The 27,060-nt window shown below is 40.6% G+C and overlaps 4 protein-coding genes across 4 annotated transcripts in view; 1 reads left to right on the top strand and 3 right to left on the bottom strand.

Moving 5' to 3' along the window:
• LOC134825320 (serine-rich adhesin for platelets-like) overlaps positions 1 to 4,796 on the bottom strand; it is a gene marked incomplete in the record, with an annotated part of 139,711 nt that extends 134,915 nt beyond the window's left edge. Inside the window, 1 exon segment of the mRNA XM_063837492.1 lies at positions 4,758 to 4,796.
• A 315-nt stretch (positions 4,797 to 5,111) lies between these two features.
• LOC134825422 (uncharacterized) lies at positions 5,112 to 17,123 on the bottom strand. Its single transcript, XM_063837598.1, has 9 exons — positions 16,041 to 17,123; positions 15,529 to 15,873; positions 12,233 to 12,358; positions 11,936 to 12,088; positions 11,515 to 11,826; positions 10,809 to 11,099; positions 6,719 to 7,009; positions 5,677 to 5,967; positions 5,112 to 5,502 (listed from the first exon to the last, which is right to left on the bottom strand). Exons 1-9 carry the CDS (start codon positions 16,129 to 16,131, stop codon positions 5,174 to 5,176), a joined length of 2,229 nt encoding a protein of 742 aa, XP_063693668.1. The 5' UTR covers positions 16,132 to 17,123; the 3' UTR covers positions 5,112 to 5,173.
• On the bottom strand, positions 16,133 to 25,427 carry LOC134825421 (uncharacterized). The gene is made up of 12 exons (XM_063837597.1): positions 25,238 to 25,427; positions 23,307 to 23,475; positions 21,460 to 21,647; positions 21,148 to 21,218; positions 20,233 to 20,369; positions 20,018 to 20,121; positions 19,055 to 19,239; positions 18,756 to 18,906; positions 18,461 to 18,656; positions 18,199 to 18,326; positions 17,399 to 17,510; positions 16,133 to 17,123 (listed from the first exon to the last, which is right to left on the bottom strand). The coding sequence occupies exons 1-12, from the start codon at positions 25,425 to 25,427 to the stop codon at positions 16,133 to 16,135; spliced, it is 2,622 nt and encodes an 873-aa protein (XP_063693667.1).
• LOC134825418 (uncharacterized) overlaps positions 24,874 to 27,060 on the top strand; it is a 74,112-nt gene continuing 71,925 nt past the window's right edge. Inside the window, exon 1 of the mRNA XM_063837595.1 lies at positions 24,874 to 24,878. The gene's annotated coding sequence lies outside the window, so the exon portion shown is untranslated. The remainder of the gene's footprint in view (positions 24,879 to 27,060) is intronic.

Genomic DNA, 27,060 nt, shown 5'->3' with positions numbered 1-27,060 from the left:
GCTTCCATGCCTCTCCTAGTTGTTTAGTGATATTCTGTATGAGGGAGCAGGTCGGGGGTAGGGTCTGAGGTGGGTGTCGGGACAAACTTCAGTCCAAGGGAGAGGACGTCAGTTTCAGCTGTGGAGAGGGTCTGTCCAGAGAGGTTGATCACTGTTTTGGCTGTGTTGTCTTTCTTGGGGGTAGGTGAGGTCTTGAGGAGAGGACCATGAAATGTGGGAGAGGGTATGTCGAGCGTTTTAAGAGTGTCGTAGGGTGAGAGGAAGGGGGTGTCGTATTCTGAGAGTAGTACCGCGAACTTCTTTTGGTGAGTAAGGAGTTGTTTTCTGTGGGTGTATGAAGATTTTTTGGTGTTGAGGTGTCCTAGTTTCTGAAAATATTGAGGGGTTATGAGTGATTCTATGTGTCTGAGGTTGTGCTCATAAGTGCGTTTGTGTTGTGCATATTTGAGGCGATAGTGGTTGAGTCTTTCAGTGATGAGGAGGTTAGATGCGTGAGTGAGGACTTCAGTTGAGCGTTTGGTGGATAGTGGGTGGTGAGTCTGAGTCCCTTAGGGATGAGTGAGTGATCACGGCAGGCTTTCAGGAATGATATGTGACATGAGTTAATGGCCATGTGTTCTATGCTGTGAGAGGTGGTTTTGGCCAGTGTGGATGCATGCTGTCCAAATAGTGATATGAGTGAGTCATTAAATGAAAGTTGGGTGGTAGGATTGATGTGTTGATTAGGTGTTTCTGTGGATTCTGCACTGTTTGCTGTCTGATCCATAGGGGTGGAGTTGCGTATCAAAATAAAACTGAGTGGAGTTGGGTTAGAAACATATAAGAGATACGATGATTTAACTTGTAGAAGCTTTCAATAAACATGTGTTAATCGTCGTCAGCTGAATGTGATGTGGTGGACATGCTTATATGTGATTGAGTGGTGTCAGGGATGGAGGGTGGGGGAGGTATGGGTGGGAAAGTGAAATTACAGTACAATGTCAATAAAAATTTAGTCTTCTGTTGAGGTTGAGAAGGAAATGCCAGATGGTCTGGACTTTAAGGATTTGGCAATTTTAGGAAGAATGGGGTCCCAATCTAAACGTTTATGGTACGTTTTTCAACGCTAACAGTTATTTTGCAACATAGTTTTTCATTCGGTACTCATTTCTATCTCACAGCCAAATTTCAAATTCAATTCATACCAGATAAAACTAAATGATAATAGGATGCGAGTGTCATAGATTTCAAATAAGAGAGTATTCATTTATCAAAACTTACTTCAGATGTTGAATCAGTGGATAAAGAAGTGAAGAAAGGCTCTGATACAACCATATCCTGTGTTATCACTGGATTGACAGAATCAGCAACAGTGACCTGGCAAACTAGTACAGGAGCAGTTCCAGCTGAAAAGTTCACCCCTGTCCAAGGAAGCCATTCTGGAGGGAAACAAACATCAACTCTTGAAGTAGACGGAAGTCTTGTGAATGAACATACTGCCTACACTTGCAGAGTCACTTCCGGATCTTTGCCCAATTCCAGCCACTCAGATACCACCGTCAATCTAAACGTTTATGGTACGTTTTTCAACGCTAACAGTTATCTTGCAACAGAGTTTTTCATTCGGTACTCATTTCTATCTCACAGCCAAATTTCAAATTCAATTCATACCAGATAAACTAAATGATAATAGGATGCGAGTCAGAATAAAACAAATATTCAGAATAAAACAAATATTATATTCAAATCTCTTTATTCAACAATATTAAATCATTACAGAACCTAATTTGTGGCTTGATCGTTATGTTAGGGCTATTTTGTTAGCTGATGCTGACAGGCACCGCATGGGGCAGAGACTTAGAACCATTACGCTGGAGGCTTACAATGACCCTTTTTGAACCCCATGGCAGTGCAAGTTTTATTATGGTACAAATTGTAAATCGAAGTTGTGAAAACGATCAAGTCACTCCTGTTTTACACTATCAACAGCTACTTAAAACAACCTAGATTGTACAACTCACTTTGAAGATTAAACTGTTAAGTGATGAGTGATTGGGCTCATCAAACATTTTAGTAGCGGAGACATGCGGATCAGCTTCTTGAGGTTCTAATAGTTCATTTAGACAAGAAGTTTTACTTTTTCAAATTTAGTCGTTCAAGCTGCCTGAGTTCAGAAAGTTTGCCAAAGGGGCCAGGTATTCTTGTCACCTTTACCCTGAGACGAGAGAATGACTTTTTTACCTTTGATTTGAATACACCATGAGTGATTTTAAGGTCGTGTCATAGATTTCGAATAAGAGAGTATTCATTTATCAAAACTTACTTCAGATGTTGAATCAGTGGATAAAGAAGTGAAGAAAGGCTCTGATACAACCATATCCTGTGTTATCACTGGATTGACAGAAACAGCAACAGTGACCTGGCAAACTAGTACAGGCGAAGTTTCAGGTGATAAGCTCGTCCCTGTCCAAGGAAGCCAATCTGGAGGGACACAAATATCAACTCTTGAAGTAGACGGAAGTCTTGTGAATGAAGATACTGCCTACACTTGCAGAGTCACTTCCGGATCTTTGCCGATTCCAGCCACTCGGATACTACCGTCAATCTTAACGTTTATGGTACGTTCAACGCTAACAGTTATCTTGCAATACAGTTTTTCATTCGGTACTCATTTCTATCTCACAGCCAAATTTCAAATTCAATTCATACCAGATAAACTAAATGATAATAGGATGCGAGTGTCATAGATTTTGAATAAGAGAGTATTCATTTATTAAAACTTACTTCAGATGTTGAATCAGTGGATAAAGAAGTGAAGAGAGGCTCTGATACAACCATATCCTGTGTTATCACTGGATTGACAGAAACAGCAACAGTGACCTGGCAAACTAGTACAGGAGCAGTTTCAGGTGAAAAGTTCACCCCTGTCCAAGGAAGCCATTCTGGAGGGAAACAAACATCAACTCTTGAAGTAGACGGAAGTCTTGTGAATGAAGATACTGCCTACACTTGCAGAGTCACTTCCGGATCTTTGCCCGATTCCAGCCACTCAGAGACCACCGTCAATCTAAACGTTTATGGTACATTTTTCAACGCTAACAGTTATCTTGCAACATAGTTTTTCATTCGGTACTCATTTCTATCTCACAGCCAAATTTCAAATTCAATTCATACCAGATAAACTAAATGATAATAGGATGCGAGTGTCATAGATTTCGAATAAGAGAGTATTCATTTATCAAAACTTACTTCAGATGTTGAATCAGTGGATAAAGAAGTGAAGAAAGGCTCTGATACAACCATATCCTGTGTTATCACTGGATTGACAGAATCAGCAACAGTGACCTGGCAAACTAGTACAGGAGCAGTTCCAGCTGAAAAGTTCACCCCTGTCCAAGGAAGCCATTCTGGAGGGAAACAAACATCAACTCTTGAAGTAGACGGAAGTCTTGTGAATGAAGATACTGCCTACACTTGCAGAGTCACTTCCGGATCTTTGCCCGATTCCAGCCACTCAGATACCACCGTCAATCTAAACGTTTATGGTACGTTTTTCAACGCTAACAGTTATCTTGCAACATAGTTTTTCATTCGGTACTCATTTCTATCTCACAGCCAAATTTCAAATTCAATTCATACCAGATAAACTAAATGATAATAGGATGCGAGTGTCATAGATTTCGAATAAGAGAGTATTCATTTATCAAAACTTACTTCAGATGTTGAATCAGTGGATAAAGAAGTGAAGAAAGGCTCTGATACAACCATATCCTGTGTTATCACTGGATTGACAGAAACAATAACAGTGACCTGGCGAACTAGTACAGGAGCAGTTCCAGCAGGAAAGTTCAACCCTGTCCAAGGAAGCCCTTCTGGAGGGAAACAAACATCAACTCTTGAAGTAGACGGAAGTCTTGTGAATGAAGATACTGCCTACACTTGCAGAGTCACTTCCGGATCTTTGCCCGATTCCAGCCACTCAGATACCACCGTCAATTTAAACGTTTATGGTACGTTTTTCAACGCTAACAGTTATCTTGCAACATAGTTTTTCTGTCAATCCAGTGATAACACAGGATATGGTTGTATCAGAGCCTTTCTTCACTTCTTTATCCACTGATTCAACATCTGAAGTAAGTTTTGATAAATGAATACTCTCTTATTCGAAATCTATGACACTCGCATCCTATTATCATTTAGTTTATCTGGTATGAATTGAATTTGAAATTTGGCTGTGAGATAAAAATGAGTACCGAATGAAAAACTATGTTGCAAGATAACTGTTAGCGTTGAAAAACGTACCATAAACGTTTAAATTGACGGTGGTATCTGAGTGGCTGGAATCGGGCAAAGATCCGGAAGTGACTCTGCAAGTGTAGGCAGTATCTTCATTCACAAGACTTCCGTCTACTTCAAGAGTTGATGTTTGTTTCCCTCCAGAAGGGCTTCCTTGGACAGGGTTGAACTTTCCTGCTGGAACTGCTCCTGTACTAGTTCGCCAGGTCACTGTTATTGTTTCTGTCAATCCAGTGATAACACAGGATATGGTTGTATCAGAGCCTTTCTTCACTTCTTTATCCACTGATTCAACATCTGAAGTAAGTTTTGATAAATGAATACTCTCTTATTCGAAATCTATGACACTCGCATCCTATTATCATTTAGTTTATCTGGTATGAATTGAATTTGAAATTTGGCTGTGAGATAGAAATGAGTACCGAATGAAAAACTATGTTGCAAGATAACTGTTAGCGTTGAAAAACGTACCATAAACGTTTAGATTGACGGTGGTATCTGAGTGGCTGGAATCGGGCAAAGATCCGGAAGTGACTCTGCAAGTGTAGGCAGTATCTTCATTCACAAGACTTCCGTCTACTTCAAGAGTTGATGTTTGTTTCCCTCCAGAATGGCTTCCTTGGACAGGGGTGAACTTTTCAGCTGGAACTGCTCCTGTACTAGTTTGCCAGGTCACTGTTGCTGATTCTGTCAATCCAGTGATAACACAGGATATGGTTGTATCAGAGCCTTTCTTCACTTCTTTATCCACTGATTCAACATCTGAAGTAAGTTTTGATAAATGAATACTCTCTTATTCGAAATCTATGACACTCGCATCCTATTATCATTTAGTTTATCTGGTATGAATTGAATTTGAAATTTGGCTGTGAGATAGAAATGAGTACCGAATGAAAAACTATGTTGCAAGATAACTGTTAGCGTTGAAAAATGTACCATAAACGTTTAGATTGACGGTGGTCTCTGAGTGGCTGGAATCGGGCAAAGATCCGGAAGTGACTCTGCAAGTGTAGGCAGTATCTTCATTCACAAGACTTCCGTCTACTTCAAGAGTTGATGTTTGTTTCCCTCCAGAATGGCTTCCTTGGACAGGGGTGAACTTTTCACCTGAAACTGCTCCTGTACTAGTTTGCCAGGTCACTGTTGCTGTTTCTGTCAATCCAGTGATAACACAGGATATGGTTGTATCAGAGCCTCTCTTCACTTCTTTATCCACTGATTCAACATCTGAAGTAAGTTTTAATAAATGAATACTCTCTTATTCAAAATCTATGACACTCGCATCCTATTATCATTTAGTTTATCTGGTATGAATTGAATTTGTAATGTGGCTGTGAGATAGAAATGAGTACCAAATGAAAAACAGCATTGCAAGATAACTGTTAGCGTTGAAAAACGTACCATAAACGTTAAGATTGACGGTGGTATCTGAGTGGCTGGAATCGGGCAAAGATCCGGAAGTGACTCTGCAAGTGTAGGCAGTATCTTCATTCACAAGACTTCCGTCTACTTCAAGAGTTGATATTTGTGTCCCTCCAGATTGGCTTCCTTGGACAGGGACGAGCTTATCACCTGAAACTTCGCCTGTACTAGTTTGCCAGGTCACTGTTGCTGTTTCTGTCAATCCAGTGATAACACAGGATATGGTTGTATCAGAGCCTTTCTTCACTTCTTTATCCACTGATTCAACATCTGAAGTAAGTTTTGATAAATGAATACTCTCTTATTCGAAATCTATAACACGACCTTAAAATCACTCATGGTGTATTCAAATCAAAGGTAAAAAAGTCATTCTCTCGTCTCAGGGTAAAGGTGACAAGAATACCTGGCCCCTTTGGCAAACTTTCTGAACTCAGGCAGCTTGAACGACTAAATTTGAAAAAGTAAAACTTCTTGTCTAAATGAACTATTAGAACCTCAAGAAGCTGATCCGCATGTCTCCGCTACTAAAATGTTTGATGAGCCCAATCACTCATCACTTAACAGTTTAATCTTCAAAGTGAGTTGTACAATCTAGGTTGTTTTAAGTAGCTGTTGATAGTGTAAAACAGGAGTGACTTGATCGTTTTCACAACTTCGATTTACAATTTGTACCATAATAAAACTTGCACTGCCATGGGGTTCAAAAAGGGTCATTGTAAGCCTCCAGCGTAATGGTTCTAAGTCTCTGCCCCATGCGGTGCCTGTCAGCATCAGCTAACAAAATAGCCCTAACATAACGATCAAGCCACAAATTAGGTTCTGTAATGATTTAATATTGTTGAATAAAGAGATTTGAATATAATATTTGTTTTATTCTGAATATTTGTTTTATTCTGACTCGCATCCTATTATCATTTAGTTTATCTGGTATGAATTGAATTTGAAATTTGGCTGTGAGATAGAAATGAGTACCGAATGAAAAACTCTATTGCAAGATAACTGTTAGCGTTGAAAAACGTACCATAAACGTTTAGATTGACGGTGGTATCTGAGTGGCTGGAATTGGGCAAAGATCCGGAAGTGACTCTGCAAGTGTAGGCAGTATGTTCATTCACAAGACTTCCGTCTACTTCAAGAGTTGATGTTTGTTTCCCTCCAGAATGGCTTCCTTGGACAGGGGTGAACTTTTCAGCTGGAACTGCTCCTGTACTAGTTTGCCAGGTCACTGTTGCTGATTCTGTCAATCCAGTGATAACACAGGATATGGTTGTATCAGAGCCTTTCTTCACTTCTTTATCCACTGATTCAACATCTGAAGTAAGTTTTGATAAATGAATACTCTCTCATTTGAAATCTATGACACTCGCATCCTATTATCATTTAGTTTATCTGGTATGAATTGAATTTGAAATTTGGCTGTGAGATAGAAATGAGTACCGAATGAAAAACTATGTTGCAAAATAACTGTTAGCGTTGAAAAACGTACCATAAACGTTTAGATTGGGACCCCATTCTTCCTAAAATTGCCAAATCCTTAAAGTCCAGACCATCTGGCATTTCCTTCTCAACCTCAACAGAAGACTAAATTTTTATTGACATTGTACTGTAATTTTCACTTTCCCACCCATACCTCCCCCACCCTCCATCCCTGACACCACTCAATCACATATAAGCATTGTCCACCACATCACATTCAGCTGACGACGATTAACACATGTTTATTGAAAGCTTCTACAAGTTAAATCATCGTATCTCTTATATGTTTCTAACCCAACTCCACTCAGTTTTATTTTGATACGCAACTCCACCCCTATGGATCAGACAGCAAACAGTGCAGAATCCACAGAAACACCTAATCAACACATCAATCCTACCACCCAACTTTCATTTAATGACTCACTCATATCACTATTTGGACAGCATGCATCCACACTGGCCAAAACCACCTCTCACAGCATAGAACACATGGCCATTAACTCATGTCACATATCATTCCTGAAAGCCTGCCGTGATCACTCACTCATCCCTAAGGGACTCAGACTCACCAACCCACTATCCACCAAACGCTCAACTGAAGTCCTCACTCACGCATCTAACCTCCTCATCACTGAAAGACTCAACCACTATCGCCTCAAATATGCACAACACAAACGCACTTATGAGCACAACCTCAGACACATAGAATCACTCATAACCCCTCAATATTTTCAGAAACTAGGACACCTCAACACCAAAAAATCTTCATACACCCACAGAAAACAACTCCTTACTCACCAAAAGAAGTTCGCGGTACTACTCTCAGAATACGACACCCCCTTCCTCTCACCCTACGACACTCTTAAAACGCTCGACATACCCTCTCCCACATTTCATGGTCCTCTCCTCAAGACCTCACCTACCCCCAAGAAAGACAACACAGCCAAAACAGTGATCAACCTCTCTGGACAGACCCTCTCCACAGCTGAAACTGACGTCCTCTCCCTTGGACTGAAGTTTGTCCCGACACCCACCTCAGACCCTACCCCCGACCTGGCTCCCCTCATACAGAATATCACTAAACAACTAGGAGAAGGCATGGAAGCCTCAGCCACATATCAGGTCACCTCTGTATTATCTAAATTTGACAATAAACGTGACATGACCACCGACAATTTGACTCCACAACAACGTACCGCTCTTAAATCTTTAAAATCTAAGAAATCTGAATTGAAATTTCTTCCTGCTGATAAGGGCAACGCCACTGTTGTACTGACTCACGATCAATACATAACCAAAGTTACCGACCACTTATCCTCAGGTAGTTACACCCTCTTAACGAAAGACCCCACTCAATCCGTCACCACTAAACTACAGAAAGTCCTCAAGAAACTACACACCGACAAGAAGATCACGACCGACCTTTACCACAAGATGCGCAACCTACATCCTAGATGGCCTCAACTTTACGGACAACCTAAGATACACAAACCCGGCGCACCTATCCGTCCCGTAGTCAGCTTCTACAACACCCCCCTACAAGCCCTCCACAAAGTCCTCGCTTCTTTCCTCAAACCCCTAGCCCAGAACCCCTTACGCCTCAAAGACTCTTCCGACTTCAAACACCGCTTCGACTCCTCTCTCAATCCCTCCTTCCACTACCACGCCTCCTTAGACGTCCAATCCTTGTACACCTCCTGTGACATGCGCCTAGCCCTCAAAACTGTCATCTCCTCCTTTGAACAGAACCCCTCTCGTCTTCCCCCCAATGTCACCACCACCACCATAGGCTCCCTTATCAACTTTTGCCTTGACAACTCATACCTTGAATTCAACGGCTCCTTCTACTCCCAAGACGAAGGAGGTACAATGGGATCCCCCCTCATTGTTGAACTAGCTGAAATCCGCCTTGCTGAAATCGAGACCTTAGCTTTATCCTCATGTCCTGACCCTCCGAACACTTACTCCCATTTCGTTGACGACGGCCTTGGATCTTTCAGAGACAGAAACCACGCAGAATCCTTCCTTACATTCCTTAACTCCCTTACTGAAGACCTCAACTTTACCCAAGAACATCCCTCTACAGACGGAACTATACCCTTCCTTGACGTTCTCATCCACCCTGACAAATCCACATCAGTCTACAGAAAACCCACCCACACCAACCTTTACACCAAGTACTCCTCCTGCACCACCAACTCATCTAAGAACGCAGTCATCCGATCACTGACCAGAAGAGCCCACAACATCTGCTCACCCCAACACCTTGACGACGAACTCCAGACAGTACGACACGTTTGCCTCCAGAACGGCTTCCCTCCTCACCGCATCACCACCATCATGGACGAAGTACAACGGAAATTCACCAACCCCTCTCGCCACCAATCCCTAGCCTCATTCAACCGACAGACCCGTGAACATGCCCTTAGTGTTTCTCTTCCTTTCCATCCCTCCCTATCGAAACCCATCTCCAAGATACTCGGACAACACGACATCAAAGTCACCCACTCCTCTGCTACCTCCCTCCGCAACCTCCTCACCAAAACGAAGACCACACCCCCTACTCACCTCACTCCCAACACCATCTACGAAATTTCCTGCTCACAGTGTCCCTCCAAATACGCCGGACAGACCTACAGACCCTTGGTCCACCGCATGAAAGAACACGAACGATGTTACAGACTCAACAACGCCATCGACGAATCCACAGACAGAATCAAATCAGCCCCTGCACATCATGCCCTGACCACCGGCCACACCATCTCCTGGAACAAAATCGAAGTCCTCAAATCCCTCACCTCACGCTCCCAACTTGACCTCACAGAACATGCAGCTATACAAATACGACAACCAGCCATGAACAGAACAGACCGCGCACCCAAATGTAGTTCTCTCTGGGACCCCATTCTTCCTAAAATTGCCAAATCCTTAAAGTCCAGACCATCTGGCATTTCCTTCTCAACCTCAACAGAAGACTAAATTTTTATTGACATTGTACTGTAATTTTCACTTTCCCACCCATACCTCCCCCACCCTCCATCCCTGAAACCACTCAATCACATATAAGCATTGTCCACCACATCACATTCAGCTGACGACGATTAACACATGTTTATTGAAAGCTTCTACAAGTTAAATCATCGTATCTCTTATATGTTTCTAACCCAACTCCACTCAGTTTAGATTGACGGTGGTATCTGAGTGGCTGGAATCGGGCAAAGATCCGGAAGTGACTCTGCAAGTGTAGGCAGTATCTTCATTCACAAGACTTCCGTCTACTTCAAGAGTTGATGTTTGTTTCCCTCCAGAATGGCTTCCTTGGACAGGGGTGAACTTTTTACCTGAAACTGCTCCTGTACTAGTTTGCCAGGTCACTGTTGCTGTTTCTGTCAATCCAGTGATAACACAGGATATGGTTGTATCAGAGCCTTTCTTCACTTCTTTATTCACTGATTCAACATCTGAAGTAAGTTTTGATAAATGAATATTCTCTAATTTGAAATTTATGACACTCGCGTGATATTACCATTTAGTTTATCTGGTATGAATTGAATTTGTAATGTGGCTGTGAGATAGAAATGAGTACCAAATGAAAAACAGCATTGCAAGATAACTGTTAGCGTTGAAAAACGTACCATAAACGTTTAGATTGACGGTGGTATCCGAGTGGCTGGAATCGGGCAAAGATCCGGAAGTGACTCTGCAAGTGTAAGCAGTATCGTCGTTCACAAGAGTTCCGTCTACAGCAAGAGTTGATGTTTGTGTCCCTCCAGAATGGCTACCTTGGACAGCGGTGAACTTTTCAGCTGGAACTGGTCCTGTACTAGTTCGCCAGGTCACTGTTGCTGTTTCTGTCAATCCAGTGATAACACAGGATATGGTTGTATCAGAGCCTTTCTTCACTTCTTTATTCACTGATTCAACATCTGAAGTATGTTTTGATAAATAAATACTCTCTAATTTGAAATTTATGACACTCGCGTGATATTACCATTTAGTTTATCTGGTATGAATTGAATTTGTAATGTGGCTGTGAGATAGAAATCAGAAATGAGTACATAATCAAAAACTTTGTTGCAAGATAACTTTTAGCGTTGAAAAACGTACCATAAACGTTAAGATTGACGGTGGTATCCGAGTGGCAGGAATTGGGCAAAGATGTTGGATGATTATATTTATAGGTTGTTTGCTTGATTTGATAAAAACCTCATTAAATATACAGAACCACACCCAGATTTAGAAACAGGTACTTTAACAAAACTGCTAATTCAAAATCGTATCCTTTTTCTCAATACGGTGCTTCTATAACGGTACCTAATTCTACTTCAATACGGTACTTACGATAAACGTTGACGGTAGTCTCGAAAGAAATCTTTTCTCCGACAGCGAATGTAAATTCGCATTTGTAAACACCTCCATCATTTTTATCAACATCCGTGTCAGTGTATGTTGACTTCTGAAGCTCATTTGTCCCATCATAAATACCGTTTTTCACTTCTAAAACGCCCACTTGTTGCACGACCTCTACTCCGTCCTTGTACCATTTAATGTCAGATGTTCCAGCTGATTCCGCTATAATGCTAAGAGAACAGTCCAAACTTATTGTCTCTCCAGTGTGGATAAAGACAGGGGTGGTTGGTGTTGGATTGATCTCTGAAATTAAAATTATGAACGATAAAGCTGATGAGAATATTTGGGTACCATGATGGGTTTGCTGATGACATCTTTTACACAGACTCCTAAATATCCTAACACAACTTACGTCTAACGAAAAGGTTTACTTCTTCTGACTTGAAGACTGCATCTCCAAGGTTGAGTGGTTGAGTGTATGTCGCTAGGCAATAGTAAACACCATTGTCAATCCATTGATCAACCGCGTCAATAGTGTACGTGTACTCATTTCCAGTTTGTGCTCCTAAAGGGAAGAATAGAAAATAAGATGGCCGAAATTTTCATTGAAGATCAAACAATTTTAAAGAAATGGTTATAGTGCATTCGACAGATACATGGTTTTTTATAATATTGATAAAATAATTTTTACCTGCTCCTTTGGAAGTACCTTCACCACTACTGAATTTTTGGAACCATTCGATGACTAGAGCAGTGTTAGTAAAGGTTGAAACAGTACAGGTGAAAATAACCTCTTCCCCTGCCACCACACCCTTCGAAACGAGGTCGGCGAACTCTGAATTAAAGATAATTAAGTATATTTATTGTTTATGCATATGTATAGATACTGATGAGTCATGAATTACATGAGTCAGGGTGAAGGTGCTATACCTACAATCTAAAAGTAGTGTTGTAAAATTAATGTCTGACTGGAGTTTTTCCAAACAGCTTATACGCAGCATGCTTAGTAGTAAGAACATAAACGTGGAACACACGATTATAGGTTCGGTGTGTAGGGTGAGAATCCCTGCCACGTTTTTGGTCAGTTTCGCCGGGGCTCATGTCTTCCCTCGAGAGAGCATTAGTGTCTACAGAAAAACTGACTAATCCTAGCGAAGTCCAATCCGAACCACATCTTCCGTCAGAGGTGGTGCTGGGTCAGCTGGTTACTGAACGGATTGGCCTGGAGAAAGGCATAGTCCTGTTATTCTCAAGCTAACCACCGAGGTAGGGGATTGGATGCCATCCGTCACACCTGGTTCTTGGACTTGTCGCCCTCAGACCCACAGAGGTGGGTGCACTGTCGGAGGCCTGTCACCCAGGTTGTCGGTGGTATCTCTCCCTCTGCCTCCCCTTTGGATCATTGTATCCCTCTTTTGACATAACCTCCGCCTGCCCGTTTTCCCGCTTTGTTGTGACCTTTATGGTCGCGGCGAAAGCCATTCCATTTTTTATCATGGAGACCGTTTTCCATTCATTCCCTGCCATGCCGCGCACTTTGCGCGCAGTTTTTCCTTTGTCTACTTTACCCTTACAACTCTGCATCACGCAGACTTTTACAGACCAGTTCCAGGCTCTCTGGTGAGTTGGCATCCACTAGTGGAATCGCCGACTTATTAGAGGAGCCAGGGACACCTAAGGCTGTCCCTAACGGGGCGCCCAGCTCAGGTGTTTCCACCGCAGAACCCGACCTGACTCTCCTAGCTACTAGGACAGACTGTAGAATACTGACTAGAGAAGACGCATTCCATACCCATGCAGAGATTGCTATAGCGGAGGTAGACTTCCTAGAATCACTAGACACTAACCCGCACGACATAAAATTTATCTACAATTCGAGACAGGCACAAACATATTTTAATCAAATCATTATCCCAGCCCTCTCACATGGATCAGTACAAAGAACAGCTCTACTTCTGATCACAGGAACCATCTCCTCCTCACCGACCTGTTACTTAGAGGTCCTCACCCAACTCCCCCCTCTTGACCTCAGGATTCACTCCATTTCTCTCATAACTTTCCTCAGGCTTAACATCACTTCGTCCGCCTCAAACGGACTTAGAGACGGAAAGCTGACATCTCACTCTATCCTTCTCTCCGACCAGCTCAAGAAGATACTTCCACCTCTTTTCCTTTTAGATATGCAACACTTTTAGACATGTAACACCAGCCTCACCCAACCTGTCACAATCATTCAAAACGGATTTTATACTCGAACGCTCGGAAGCCCTAGTTCAGATCCCACTCCTCCATAAATCTGACACACTAGTTGGGTACACTGACAGCTCGGTGAAGAACAATCTTGCAGGAGCGGGGTTCGTCCTCTATCTTAACTCAGCGACTATTTCAGAACATTACCACCAAACACCACAATCATCTTCCAGGCAGAGTTGCTGGCTTTACTCCACCTCTGCATTCACCTCCCAAGACCAACTACGCAGCTACTGAGCTCCACATCTGCATCGACAGCTAAGCAGTTCTTCATGCCTTATCGGGCACCATCACCCAATCCCACCTCATCATAGACACTCTAGGAGCCCTCAACGCAGTTAGAAGGACACTCTCCGTCACCCCCCACTGGGTACCGGCGCATTGATGAATTCAAGGCAATCAATCAATTCAAGACAAAGGGCCGGCATCTCCTCCCACTGGACCTCCTCCTTTGGCTCCTTACACTCACTCCTCTCTTTCTTATATTCTAGACAGTAACTTTTTCCGACCTCACTTTTATCGTATATTACTCTTTAGATCCTCCACTGTTTCCCACCATTCCAACATTATTAGTTTCTTTGACACACACCTTGACGTAAGACGACAAAATAGAGACAAGAGTAGAATTCTTACACATCTATTCACAGGATGCAGTCATCTCAGATATTTCCAAAACAAGACTGGCAACGAACCCAACAGCATGCAAATAGTGTGATGAAGACAATGAAACTACAGCACACTATCTCACAAGCTGTCCAGCATTCTCCTTACACAGGAAATACTACGTTTGTAACTATACCATCAGAGAGGATACCTTCCATCACACCTAGCCTTCTCTACCAGTAACACTGTGGGGATCGCTAGAGCTACCAAGTATCTAGATTTCTAAGAACCTCCCTAGTCTCTTTTATATTAGCCTTAGTAATCGTAATTGTCCCTCTAACACGATCACTCTCCCCTCCCCAGATTGTTCCCAGACTTGCAACAGGTCCTGCTAGCCTGCCAGTTCTAAGAGCTCATTAGTCCACAGGACAGTCGGCACTTCTAGCTTGACCCAATGCGTGTCTCTCTCTCCCTCCCCTCTTCTTTCTTGATTGTGGAAGGGACAACCACGTTACTTACACAGTTTCCTTTTATTTCTCAATCACATGATTCAGTGACCTCCCCAGCCCTCTATATCTTTAACATGATACCTCCCAGGACCATAGTATACCATACTAGACATTTCTTTAACTCCTCGTTACAGCAAGACTAATACAACACGGAAAAGAAAAGAAATAGAGACAAGATTACGACAGCCATGGACTCTTACAAAAGACTAACAGAAGGAACATCCCGGTTTGATCTTTCTGAACTATGCATCTTATATCGGTATAGTATTGGTATCTATTTATTACCTATTGTTATTTTTTATCTTTGCTAGTTAATCAGGTTTTTGGGTACCGGGCCATCCTGGTTACCCTGCTATGGGCCGTTCCCCTGGCTTCTGCAGGTCTAGTTTACCCATATATATATAGGTTTGGTGATCTTACCAAAGATCTGGCCAAACACTATTCAATAAAATTTGGCTTGATCCGACTATCCAAACTATCAAATAAATGCAAAAATGAACCTTCATTTGAAAAAAATGAACACGAATATTTTTCGATTTGACAAATTCCTCGAACCAGTGGTGGTAGTAAGTCATACCAAAAAGAATTATTTCAATTGGGAACTCAGTGATTGAGCTATTAAGGCCAACATATGGGTACTGACTTTTGGCCCACCCTATAGGTTTGATGATCTTACCGACAACATTGAGTTCCATGGTTGCAGTGAGAGCGGGATTATTTTCTTCGTAACACTCAATAGTGTCAGTACTGTCAGCATTTGTCAAGGATGACAGCGTCAAAGTGGACTTCCTTGATTTGTTGTCTGTATTGTAGTTATCCTGCCGAGCAGAGGTCGTCAGATCAACGTAGTTCTTGTCGTTCTCAGTATAGTCGTCAGCATGTTTTCTCCACTTCAGGTTGACTCCTTCCTTCGCTATCACAACACAAGTGAACATCGCTGATTCTCCGGTCGGTACGATGGCGTACTTCGCTGGATTTATCTCGATACCTGGAATAAGGAGCATATGAGATCAATAAGTTAAAAAAATATTCACTTCAAAACTTATAAAATTAAAAAAGGTACGGGTAAAATAGCATGACATGCGATTTCTGTTCTCATAAATCGGCAGTTATGACTTTTAAAGTAATGTAACTTAAAATAAATATTTGACTTACTGGCGACTTTGATGTTGGTTGTACTGGTAAGTGTCAGGCCGGCTGTAAGATCGGTATATAAAGCAGTACAAGTGTACTTGCTGCCGTCCATGTCAAGAGCAAGAGTGATCGTTAACTCGCTTTGAACCCACGTTTTTCCTGACGTGTCTTCTGTACCTGCTGTTGGTCTCCTCAGCGACTGTAGCTCCCTTTAACCACGTGAAGGCTGGTTTGTTCTGGTCGACTGTGTTCCACTCTGCCTTACAAAGCAAGACTACACTATCTCCAGCAGAACCTTCAGTTGACTCTGCAAGCTCTTGTGTCCAGGTCATCACATCAAGAGTAGTAGAATCGGAAGTTTCATCCGCACTTTTGTAGCATTTAAACTCCGCATCCTTATCTTTAGTATCAACCACGTAATCGTACTCAGCATTCGTCTTGCCGTGTTCATAGCTCCTCCTAGTTGCTGTAACTTCCTGGGTTCCGTCCCAGAAGTTAAGGTCACTCATCTCCTCGCGAGACCCAGCTGAACAGGAGAAAGTAACGGTAACACCAACCCCATAGGTACTGTACATCTTGGTCGGGTTCGTCATCTCGATCACGTTCAAGTTAACATCGAGAAAGATGCCAACCGGCTTGAAAGTAGGTCCATCAGTAAAAGCAAATTCACAGCTGTACTGGGATGCAGCAGCATCGGTTGGAAGAGTCAGAATGTAAGTGTTAACATTATTAATCCTGGTTATACCGGACGGATCAAACCCTGTTGGCCCAGACCATGTTACACCGGTAGTAGTGTCACTCGACTCAATTGTACATGACAATTGTAACCCGTCATCTCGGTAGCTGTAGATATGGGCATCGGAAGGTATTATGGTGACCAGCCGTACAACAAGGTTTCCTTCAGACTTATAGATATCTCCGTTGTCATATGAGAATGCACACGTGTATTTCCCAGCAAGAGTGACTGCAATATTGGCACTAGAGATAGTCAGAGTAGTTTCCATTTTTCCGCTATTGATCTGAGAGTTAGTTACTATGACGTAGTCACCCTCGTTTTTTAGTTCCGTGTTTTTCGATATATCTGCTTCATTGTAGTTGAGGTACCTGCAATTGTGATGTATACTGAACACTGATCAATGATTTGTAAGATACAGTCCAGATACATTCCACAGCCAAAGTTAAGTACTAAATAAGTAAAAACTGAAAGACCTAACTAGCATAATACTTACCATGCAGTAGAATCAGGGACAGCCCCCTCAACAAAGGAATGCAGACTCACCATGCAGTAGAAGCAGGGACAGCCCCCTCAACAAAGGAATGCAGACTCACCATGCAGTAGAAGCAGGGACAGCCCCCTCAACAAAGGAATGCAGACTTACCATGCAGTAAAAGTAGGGACATCCCCAGCAGCTCCTACTCCTAGTTCGCAAGTAAAGGAAACAGAATCCTTCCCAATCGAGTAGTAGTTCGCATCCAGTGGCGTAACAATTCCTAGAAGATATGAATTAAATTGAACAACAGAAGCAGGATATATAGAATATAGTCAATCAAATCTTAAATTAAATATTCTGTACGCGATGGGACACTTTGACATATGGATTCTGTTTTCTACATACCTTACGAGACATATTTATTATTTATCCTCGACGAAATTCCGGTGACCTAAATGATTTGGGAACGAAAACATGGGATTTTTTGCCGAAAACCTACTCATTTTGTACCCCAAACTAAATTATGGTATTTTGTGATTTTTTCATTTCTTTATTTTACAAAAATAAAACCCAGTACGTATTTGAGAAAATCAATGAAATAAAATATGAAATTTGAAAAAGTACAAGTCAATTTCTTCTTGATCTTCTTTCAGGGACGTTTCTCTCTACAGTGTAGTCCCAGGTGTAATACTAGTGTTCATTTGTTAGATGAATCATATTGATAACTTACTATATTGGTAGTAAATCGACAAAGTCATGATTAAAGAAAATACGTGAAAAATAATTTGGGGGAAAAAATTATGGTGACCTGAATTTTGGTAGTCAGAAAAAATTGTATTTTTCGGAAAACCACCGACTTTCGTACCTTGTCAATATGTCTCGTAAGGTATTATGTAGACGTTTCGGGATTAGACCCTCTGTAAGCCATTTTACTCATAACTTTTGTGGCCAAATTATACTACAAATACCTCGGAAGAGTAGAGTTGTAGAAGCTTCCATGGTTTCTTGCGGGAGATTTGTGGAGAAGATAAACTCACACTTGATAATTTTTTGTGCGTCTGTGTATTCTCGGCCGGTTATTGTCAAGGTGGTTTTTCTGAGAGGTTTTTTTTGTAAAAAAAAAACAAACATTTTACCTGGTATTGGTTGTCAGGGAAGAACATAAAACATGGATACATATACATAAACAGCAAATATATATTCCAAAAAGTAAACAAATGTATTTAAAACCTTTCGTTATTTGTAGAACCATGGAACACTCCTGTGGTGACAGTAAAACCGGTATCAGCAGTATCGGCTGATGTCTTCGCTGAACCGTCAACTCTCCACTGAACGGTATCCGGGTCGTTGGTACCGGCGTAAATACAGCTGATATCCACTGAGGCCTGATCAGAAATTGTTTGCGCATCGGGCGCCTCAGAGATTGCTGAAAATAATCAGTTAGGAGAAATATTGTAAAAAAGGTCCTGAGACAAGGAAGTGAGTTGATAAAGAAAATGGAGGAAATATTTTAACAACATCTTACAGCGGACAACAAAGTTGCTTTCGGAGGCCAGCGCATTGTTGTAAGAGTCTGTTTTGAAGTTCACGATACATTTTACTAGCTTTCCGCTGGTTTTCGTGAGACTGGTTACTGTCAACGTGCTCTCCCATGTGCCATCGGCAAGGTAGGATCCCTGTAGATAACGGAATTACATCATTTGTCTCCCCCGAATGATACTAAGACCGACCAGCCTTGTCTGGGCTAGTATGACCGATACTAATAACTGATTTAACTGGCACACAAATTCATTACATAACCAACATTTTTCATGTATTCCTTACGTCAACTGTTGACCACCCGGTATGTCTAGCTTCGTCCCATATATCCCCATCTAAATTCCAGGAGATGCTCTCAATACCGTCATCTCCCTTGTAAGTGCAGGTAAATACCTTAGTAACCATGGTAACCTTGCTAGTATCGGCTGGCAGGTTCACCAGAGTGATCTCGTCTAGTTTTTGTTGGAGCTCTGAAGATTTCATATTAAGAGCAGGTCGATTTGAGTTGTGGGTTTCCGGTTATGACAATTATGTGTTTGATTTATCTTATTTCGAACTTATAATATTATTGGAAATTATTGAACATGAATTAATTCATGCTATCAACAATAAAAAATAGAAAAGGCCTTAAACTAAAAAATGAAGCTTCACACAAAATTTTATAAACTATAATAACATAATCAGGAGAATATAAATTGAAGTGAAACAGGTGAGGAATGTGGCAAGTTGCCAGGAATGTGGCAAGTTGCCAGGAATGTGGAAAGTTGCCAGGAATGTGGCAAGTTGCCAGGAATGTGGCAAGTTGCCAGGAATGTGGCAAGTTGCCAGGAATGTGGCACTAGTTTCCAGGAATGTGGCAAGTTGCCAGGAATGTGGCACTAGTTGCCAGAAATGTGGCACTAGTTGCTAAGAATGTGGCACTAGTTGCCAGAAATGTGGCACTAGTTGCTAGGAATGTGGCACTAGTTGCCAGGAATGTGGCAAGTTGCCAGAAATGTGGCACTAGTTGCTAGGAATGTGGCACTAGTTGCCAGAAATGTGGCACTAGTTGCTAGGAATGTGGCACTAGTTGCCAGGAATGTGGCAAGTTGCCAGGAATGTGGCACTAGTTGCCAGGAATGTGGCAAGTTGCCAGGAATGTGGCACTAGTTGCCAGAAATGTGGCACTAGTTGCTAGGAATGTGGCACTAGTTGCCAGAAATGTGGCACTAGTTGCTAGGAATGTGGCAAGTTGCCAGGAATAACTACCTCTAATAAAGAGATCAACAGGTGCGCTTTCCCGAGAGTATGTTTTACCATCTACAGTGTAGTCTGCTTTACACTTGTAAACACCAGCATTATCATGGGTGGCACTGAAACACACATATCGGATCAGTTTTACGTTATTGTTTCGGCGAAAAACTTTCATCTGATGATTAAAACAAAATAAAATAACGTACAACAATATATCATCACATTCTAACCTGTCGTATACTAGAGTGGAGCTGAAAACAGGGCTCTCATCAGCCCATCGGATGTACTGATCTTCAACCACTTCATCTCCATCTGCTGTCTCCTGTATCCAGGAGACAGTGACCGGGTTATCCGGCGGGTTCTTTACCTGCAGTCATATCTTAATGCCATACACATATTACACATATTACACATATTACACATATTACACATATTACACATATTACACATATTACACATATTACACATATTACACATATTACACATATTACACATATTACACATATTACACATATTACACATATTACACATATTACACATATTACACATATTACACATATTACACATATTACACATATTACACATATTACACATATTACACATATTACACATATTACACATATTACACATATTACACATATTACACATATTACACATATTACACATATTACACATATTACACATATTACACATATTACACATATTACACATATTACACATATTACACATATTACACATATTACACATATTACACATATTACACATATTACACATATTACACATATTACACATATTACACATATTACACATATTACACATATTACACATATTACACATATTACACATATTACACATATTACACATATTACACATATTACACATATTACACATATTACACATATTACACATATTACACATATTACACATATTACACATATTACACATATTACACATATTACACATATTACACATATTACACATATTACACATATTACACATATTACACATATTACACATATTACACATATTACACATATTACACATACTACACATATTACACATATTACACATATTACACATATTACACATATTGCTGTCTCCTGTATCCAGAAGACAGTGGCCGGGTTATCCGGCGGGTTCTTTACCTTGCACGACAAACTACCGTACTCTCCTGTTAGGAAGCCTATCCTTACTGGGTCCTCGCTGATACCGATGTCTGGGAATAGGGAGAATATTTTCAGGGATGCAAATACTATTGGGTTTTGAGGATTTTGAACTTCAGCTTTTCGGCACGCTGATTATATTAGCTGTAATGGAATAAAAATAAAATGAAATCCAGTAATTCATCAAATCTGTATTTTAGCAGTTACCAATTATCAGTGAAAACTAAATAGGGAAAATACATAACAGTTGCGCTCTCTAAAGAAGTCTAAACCGAGCAAAGAACTGTTACCTACCAAGAACGGTGACTGCAGCGACAGTACTTTCCACAGTTGTTTCCCCGAACGTGGCACTGCACTTATAAGATCCCGAGTCGCTTATTTGAGCACTGCTAATTCTAAGTTCACTCGAGGTTTCAAACAGTGTAGGGGATTTTGGAGTTTCAGGAGTTGGGTTTGATTCAACCCCCTCAACGGTTTTAGTCCTGTAATAAAGGTGGGTTTGATTCAACCCCCTCAACGGTTTTAGTCCTGTAATAAAGGTGGGTTTGATTCACCCCCCTCAACGGTTTTAGTCCTGTAATAAAGGTGGGTTTGATTCAACCCCCTCAACGGTTTTAGTCCTGTAATAAAGGTGGGTTTGATTCAACCCCCTCAACGGTTTTAGTCCTGTAATAAAGGTGGGTTTGATTCAACCCCCTCAACGGTTTTAGTCCTGTAATAAAGGTGGGTTTGATTTAACCCCCTCAACGGTTTTAGTCCTGTAATAAAGGTGGGTTTGATTTAACCCCCTCAACGGTTTTAGTCCTGTAATAAAGGTGGGTTTGATTCAACCCCCTCAACGGTTTTAGTCCTGTAATAAAGGTGGGATTGATTCAACCCCCTCAACGGTTTTAGTCCTGTAATAAAGGTGGGTTTGATTTAACCCCCTCAACGGTTTTAGTCCTGTAATAAAGGTCGGTTTGATTCACCCCCCTCAACGGTTTTAGTCCTGTAATAAAGGTGGTTGACTTCGCAGGTGTGCGGAAAATACAGTTTAATCAGTTTAAACTTTAACAGAAAATTTGGTGAAACAATAAACCGATTTTAATTGTAATGTATTGATGTAATCAATCAGATAATTTGTAAACATTTTCGAAGTGTGTGTAAATTTGAGCAGCAATAGAGTGGAAAAGTTATACAACTAAGAAAACAACAAATTAAAGAAAGAAAAAACTGAATTCATTTTAACTGAATCTATTTTAACTGAATCTATTTAACTGAATCTATTTTAAGTGAATCTATTTTAACTGAATCTATTTTAACTGAATCTATTTCAACTGAATCTATTTTAACTGAATCTATTTTAACTACAGGGTGGGCCAAAAGTCAGTACCCATACGTTGGTCTTAATAGCTCCGCCGTGTTTTATATTTGAGAGATGTTGCTTTGCAGATGGCATACTGTACTTACTGGTTCGAGGATTCCGTCGTCAAAATTTGAAAATTCGAATATTTTAGACCACGCCCATTCAATATTAAAACACCTATATTGTTTTCTCTGGACATGCTGAACGCCTAATTTTTTTCAGAGACGGTAGATTATCAAATGTTGCATATGATCTGAAAACATGAGGCAAAACGGATTAGAAATGACGAAGTTATCAAGCATTTTCTGTATCTCGTTAACAAAATTGACTGGGTGATTATGTGACACCGTGACACGACACCTTAATTGGGCACCCTTAACAATTCCCATAATGTTTAACGGGGTAGTTAACGGGGTCACCTTATCACGTGATTAGGTAAACCAATCACCTGATCACACGTAATTAATAAACTCGTTATGCTTCATATCTCGGTCATCTGAGAAGCTACAGTTCTAATTCTTTCAGGACAAACGTAATTCGAATGGCCAAACACAATTCAATAACATTTAGCTTGATCTGACTATCCAAACTATCAAATAAATGTGAAAATGAACCTCCATTTGAAAAAAATGAACGCGAATATTTTTCGAGTTGACAAATTCCTCGAACCAGTGGTGGTAGTAAGTCATACCAGAAAGAAGTATTTAAATTGGGCACTCAGTGACTTAGCTATAAAGGCCAACGTATGGGTACTGACTTTTGGCCCACCCTGTAGATTTATTTTAACAACACATACCACGTGATTGTGGTGGCAGCATCTCCCTGTACAGTACAGCTGAGGGTGAGGGCCGCTCCGACTTCACTAAACGTGTTGTCTGGTTGCTCACTGTAGCCCACCACGTACACCTTTACCTTTTTAGTTATAGGTAGGGGCGGTAATGATGCTCCATCGTTACCGTACGTGCCTAAGTGTTGGATGATTAGAGAAACCGATCGTTAGTTACTTCCGGTGATAATTCAGTAAAATCCTCCATTTATTAACAACATTTGTTAAACCAATCCCATGATGGCCGTTAGGGACCGTTGGATTGAGCAGAAGATCGGCCATCAACATTGATATTCATTTCTTTAACAATAATTGAAAAATAGCCATGTATGAAAAAGAATGTCAGGGTTTTGGAGGTGGTCCGCTCCAGAGTCCCAGACACCATTATCCCCTTTCCTACCTGTACAAGTATAATCTGCCGTGTCTGCCAGTTCAGCAGTTTTTGTCACAGTTTTGTGTTTGTACGGCGACGTTTCACCATCCAATACGCCTGTTGGCTGAAGTGTTTTTATTTATGTTCTTCTTGATCGTATTCGTTTAGTGTTCCCCGAGAAAGTTTGTAATTAACCTTTTGTCTTCCTACGAAATGATAATTATGAATTTTACATACTGTTTTGTCAACATCATAAAACCATTCTATCTCTCTGTCCACATATTGGCTATCAGCCTTCATTTGGCACATGAGAGAAAGGCTTTCCCCAGCTACAATTAGAGTTTTGGCGTCAGCAGGATCGACCTCGACGTCAGAAACAAAAATCTGAATGTCTGAAAAATACATGTTTTGTAGGTAAAGAAGAAATAAAACGATAAGTTATAGATGTGGATTCTCGTGGATTCTCGTTTACTTTCAAGGTGGCGGTTCTGCTCAGCAGGAGACAAAGGTGATACAAATTTTGTATTATGGAACGCTTGTAACGCTTGTAACTCCTTCTTGTTACCCCTTTTGAAGGTCCCGAATTATTTTATGAACGAAAGCTTAATAATAACCGGGAAATCGACCTTGTTGTTAACTCATTTTTGTGACTGTTTCTGACCCAAAATTGCACGAAAAAATGAATTAACTAGGTTTCAGAACTATAAACACTTCCTTATCTCTCACAAGCTGCTATAAACATTTCTTTATGAAAATTGTGTTAGTACCTGTTCGATCAGTTAAGGTGACGATTGCCCCGATCTTTCGGTTTCAGCTTAACCCCCTAGGCCCTAGGTCATGAGTAGAACAAGCGTTCCATAATACAAGCGTTCCATAATACAAAATGTGCATCACCTCTTTCTCCTGCTGAGCAGAACCGCCACCTTAAAAGTAAACAAATGTAGCTCACCTCCCCACGAAAATCCACATCTATTATACATATTAATTGTTAATACGTTAAATTTAAAGTTCGTAAATTTACACGCTTCATTTCCATATTGATCCTATTAGTAGTGATCGAGCATTTACCACAGAATAATCCTTTAATTTAATATTCTAGATCCTTATATGGGCATAACGTGACGTGAAGGATCCTTGCTGAAGTTCTACCAGACACCAAAATAATTTGAAATAGACAAATTTGTTTTCGTAAGATGGCCATGGATCATCGAACTAGGATAATCGTGCACAATATTATTTTTGGTTAGAATGATGCTAGAATAAGTAACGATGCTAGAATATAAGTGTTCGTTCACTTATTTTTGTACTTTTAATTCTTCTATTAAAAGTACTGAAAATGTAGCATGATATCTTCGCTTAAAATCTTGAAGTAATATTATCGGGTTAGTTCTAAACAAAAATATTTTAAAATTAAATAATTTTTTAATTAAAAAAGGTATCATTTAATAAAACTTATCCTGACCTAGGACAGTGAGGTCACCAGTTATGGACTGTTCACTGAGCAGTGGAGATAGGTAGTTCAATCTACATGAGTAGGATGTAGTGTGAGTATCATCCAGAACTTTGATAGTCAAAATAGAAGTTAGTGCATCTGTATCGATATCAAATCCGTAGTTGTCATCTGGACTAAGGAGTTGCGACTCGCCCTTGAACCAAGTTATATCTGAGTTATCCGACTCATTTTCGACGACACATGTAAGTGACGCTTCGCTACCCATTTTTAAGGAGGGATTATTCGGTAATGTCAGCGTTATTTCTGAAAAACGAATTTTTTCAATAACTTATAAAAGAATTTTTGACGAGTATTTGAGTAACAACCAAAGCATGCATACTCACCGTTTTATTGATAATCGATGAGGTGGTTCATTTCTGCCTTATTCTAAAACCGGAGCATTGGGCATCTCATGATCATCTTAACAAATATATAATTATAAATTTAAACAAATATATAATCTAAACAAATATATAATCTAAACAAATATATAATCTAAACAAATATATATATACATATCACCGGAGACTCGCGGGCGGAACAAAATATTGCACGCGCACGCGCGTGCAATATTTCATATGTCCCCGAGGGCGCTAGCCCGAGGAGGACATATTTTCGTATAGCACGGAGGGCCCATCGGGCCCGAGTGCTATACGATTTTTCCGCCCGCGGGTCGAGGTGATGTGGATTATATCCACCAGCGGGCGTATTACAGTTAATATATAATTTTATAAATAAACAATGGAGCTTGTATAAAAGCCAACTCTAGAAAAGGTCGCCACTAATTGTTGTAACCATGGTAACACGTCACGTGTTCAATGTAAGCCAATCATAAAGGGCTGTGTCGTATATAGGGGCTGGAGATGCACTGCATTCCTGGGCCCTGGGAATAATGAATGTAATGTCAATGACGATGAATATCAATAATATAGGGGGATTATAGTGCTGATGTGTATTATGTAGTGTGTTATAATAACTTTGATATAAATCAAAGTATCATGTCATCTGCTCACGAGCTGCATGAGCAGCCCTACCGGACACAAAATTAAAATGTATATATAGTCAGTGTAATAAGGAATTTCACATGGAGACGATACAGAAACTGAAAATATTTTAGAGAACTCCGGGCTATATTGCTACTGGTCAAATTAAATGTCACTTGTTAGCGGGCTATATCATGAGCGGGCTGTAGAGATATCGGGCCCTTTGACAGCGGGCTGGTGAGAGCCCGCTATGCGAAAAAGCGCACGCTGGTGGATATAATCTGGTAATCTTGTTTTGCTCTTATGAGTGGGTCAATCATTTATTTTTAATTGTAGTTGACGAAATGAGAGTCTCCACTCAGTGTGTTAAAACATAATTCTTTGTCGACGTTTCGGCTACATGCCTTTGTCCTGTTTATGACAAAGGCATGTAGCCGAAACGTCGACAAAGAATTATGTTTTAACACACTGAGTGGAGACTCTCATTTCGTCAACTACAATTAAAAATATATAATCTAAACAAATATATAATACTTCCAAATTAATGGATAAAACAGATGCTTACTTCTACAGCCGGCAGGGTACCCGTTGTTATCGAGGGAAACGTCACATGATATAATTTGTGTTTCCTGATCTGCGTACTGGTAGCCACTATCACACACGATGGTGGAATCCTCGCCATCTGCCAACCGGGTACCAGAAGGTGTCGTTCCGGTTATCGTATTCTCCACGCTCGGGACCGTACACACGGCTAAAAAGGTTAATTTCGTTATAATGATAATGAAGAATATTTTATCGATGTCCAATGTCCATGGTCCAACGTTTTACAATTTTTTCGGTTTGATAATTCACGACCAAATTACCAAACCACAAAAA

The sequence above is a fragment of the Bolinopsis microptera genome, chromosome 13 (assembly GCF_026151205.1).
Source record: "Bolinopsis microptera isolate Bmic1 chromosome 13, MBARI_Bmic_1.0, whole genome shotgun sequence".
Taxonomy (NCBI): Eukaryota; Metazoa; Ctenophora; class Tentaculata; order Lobata; family Bolinopsidae; genus Bolinopsis; species Bolinopsis microptera.
Note: the sequence above shows the minus strand (reverse complement) of the source record. Positions and strands in the feature narration are given on the sequence as shown.

Bases quoted from the DNA above. Each gene is read 5' to 3' on its own strand.
- LOC134825422 (XM_063837598.1), bottom strand. From the start codon at position 16,131: ATGGACGGCAGCAAGTACACTTGTACTGCTTTATATACCGATCTTACA. The intron at 11,100-11,514 runs GTAAGTACCGTA...AACATACTTCAG, and splicing joins GACTACCGTCAACGTTTATC to ATGTTGAATCAGTGAATAAA. The intron at 5,503-5,676 runs GTACGTTTTTCA...AACTTACTTCAG, and splicing joins CGTCAATCTTAACGTTTATG to ATGTTGAATCAGTGGATAAA.
- LOC134825421 (XM_063837597.1), bottom strand. From the start codon at position 25,427: ATGGGTAGCGAAGCGTCACTTACATGTGTCGTCGAAAATGAGTCGGAT. The intron at 21,219-21,459 runs GTAGGTAACAGT...CCCTATTCCCAG, and splicing joins CGCTGCAGTCACCGTTCTTG to ACATCGGTATCAGCGAGGAC. The intron at 18,327-18,460 runs GTTTTAAATACA...AAAACCTCTCAG, and splicing joins GGTTCTACAAATAACGAAAG to AAAAACCACCTTGACAATAA.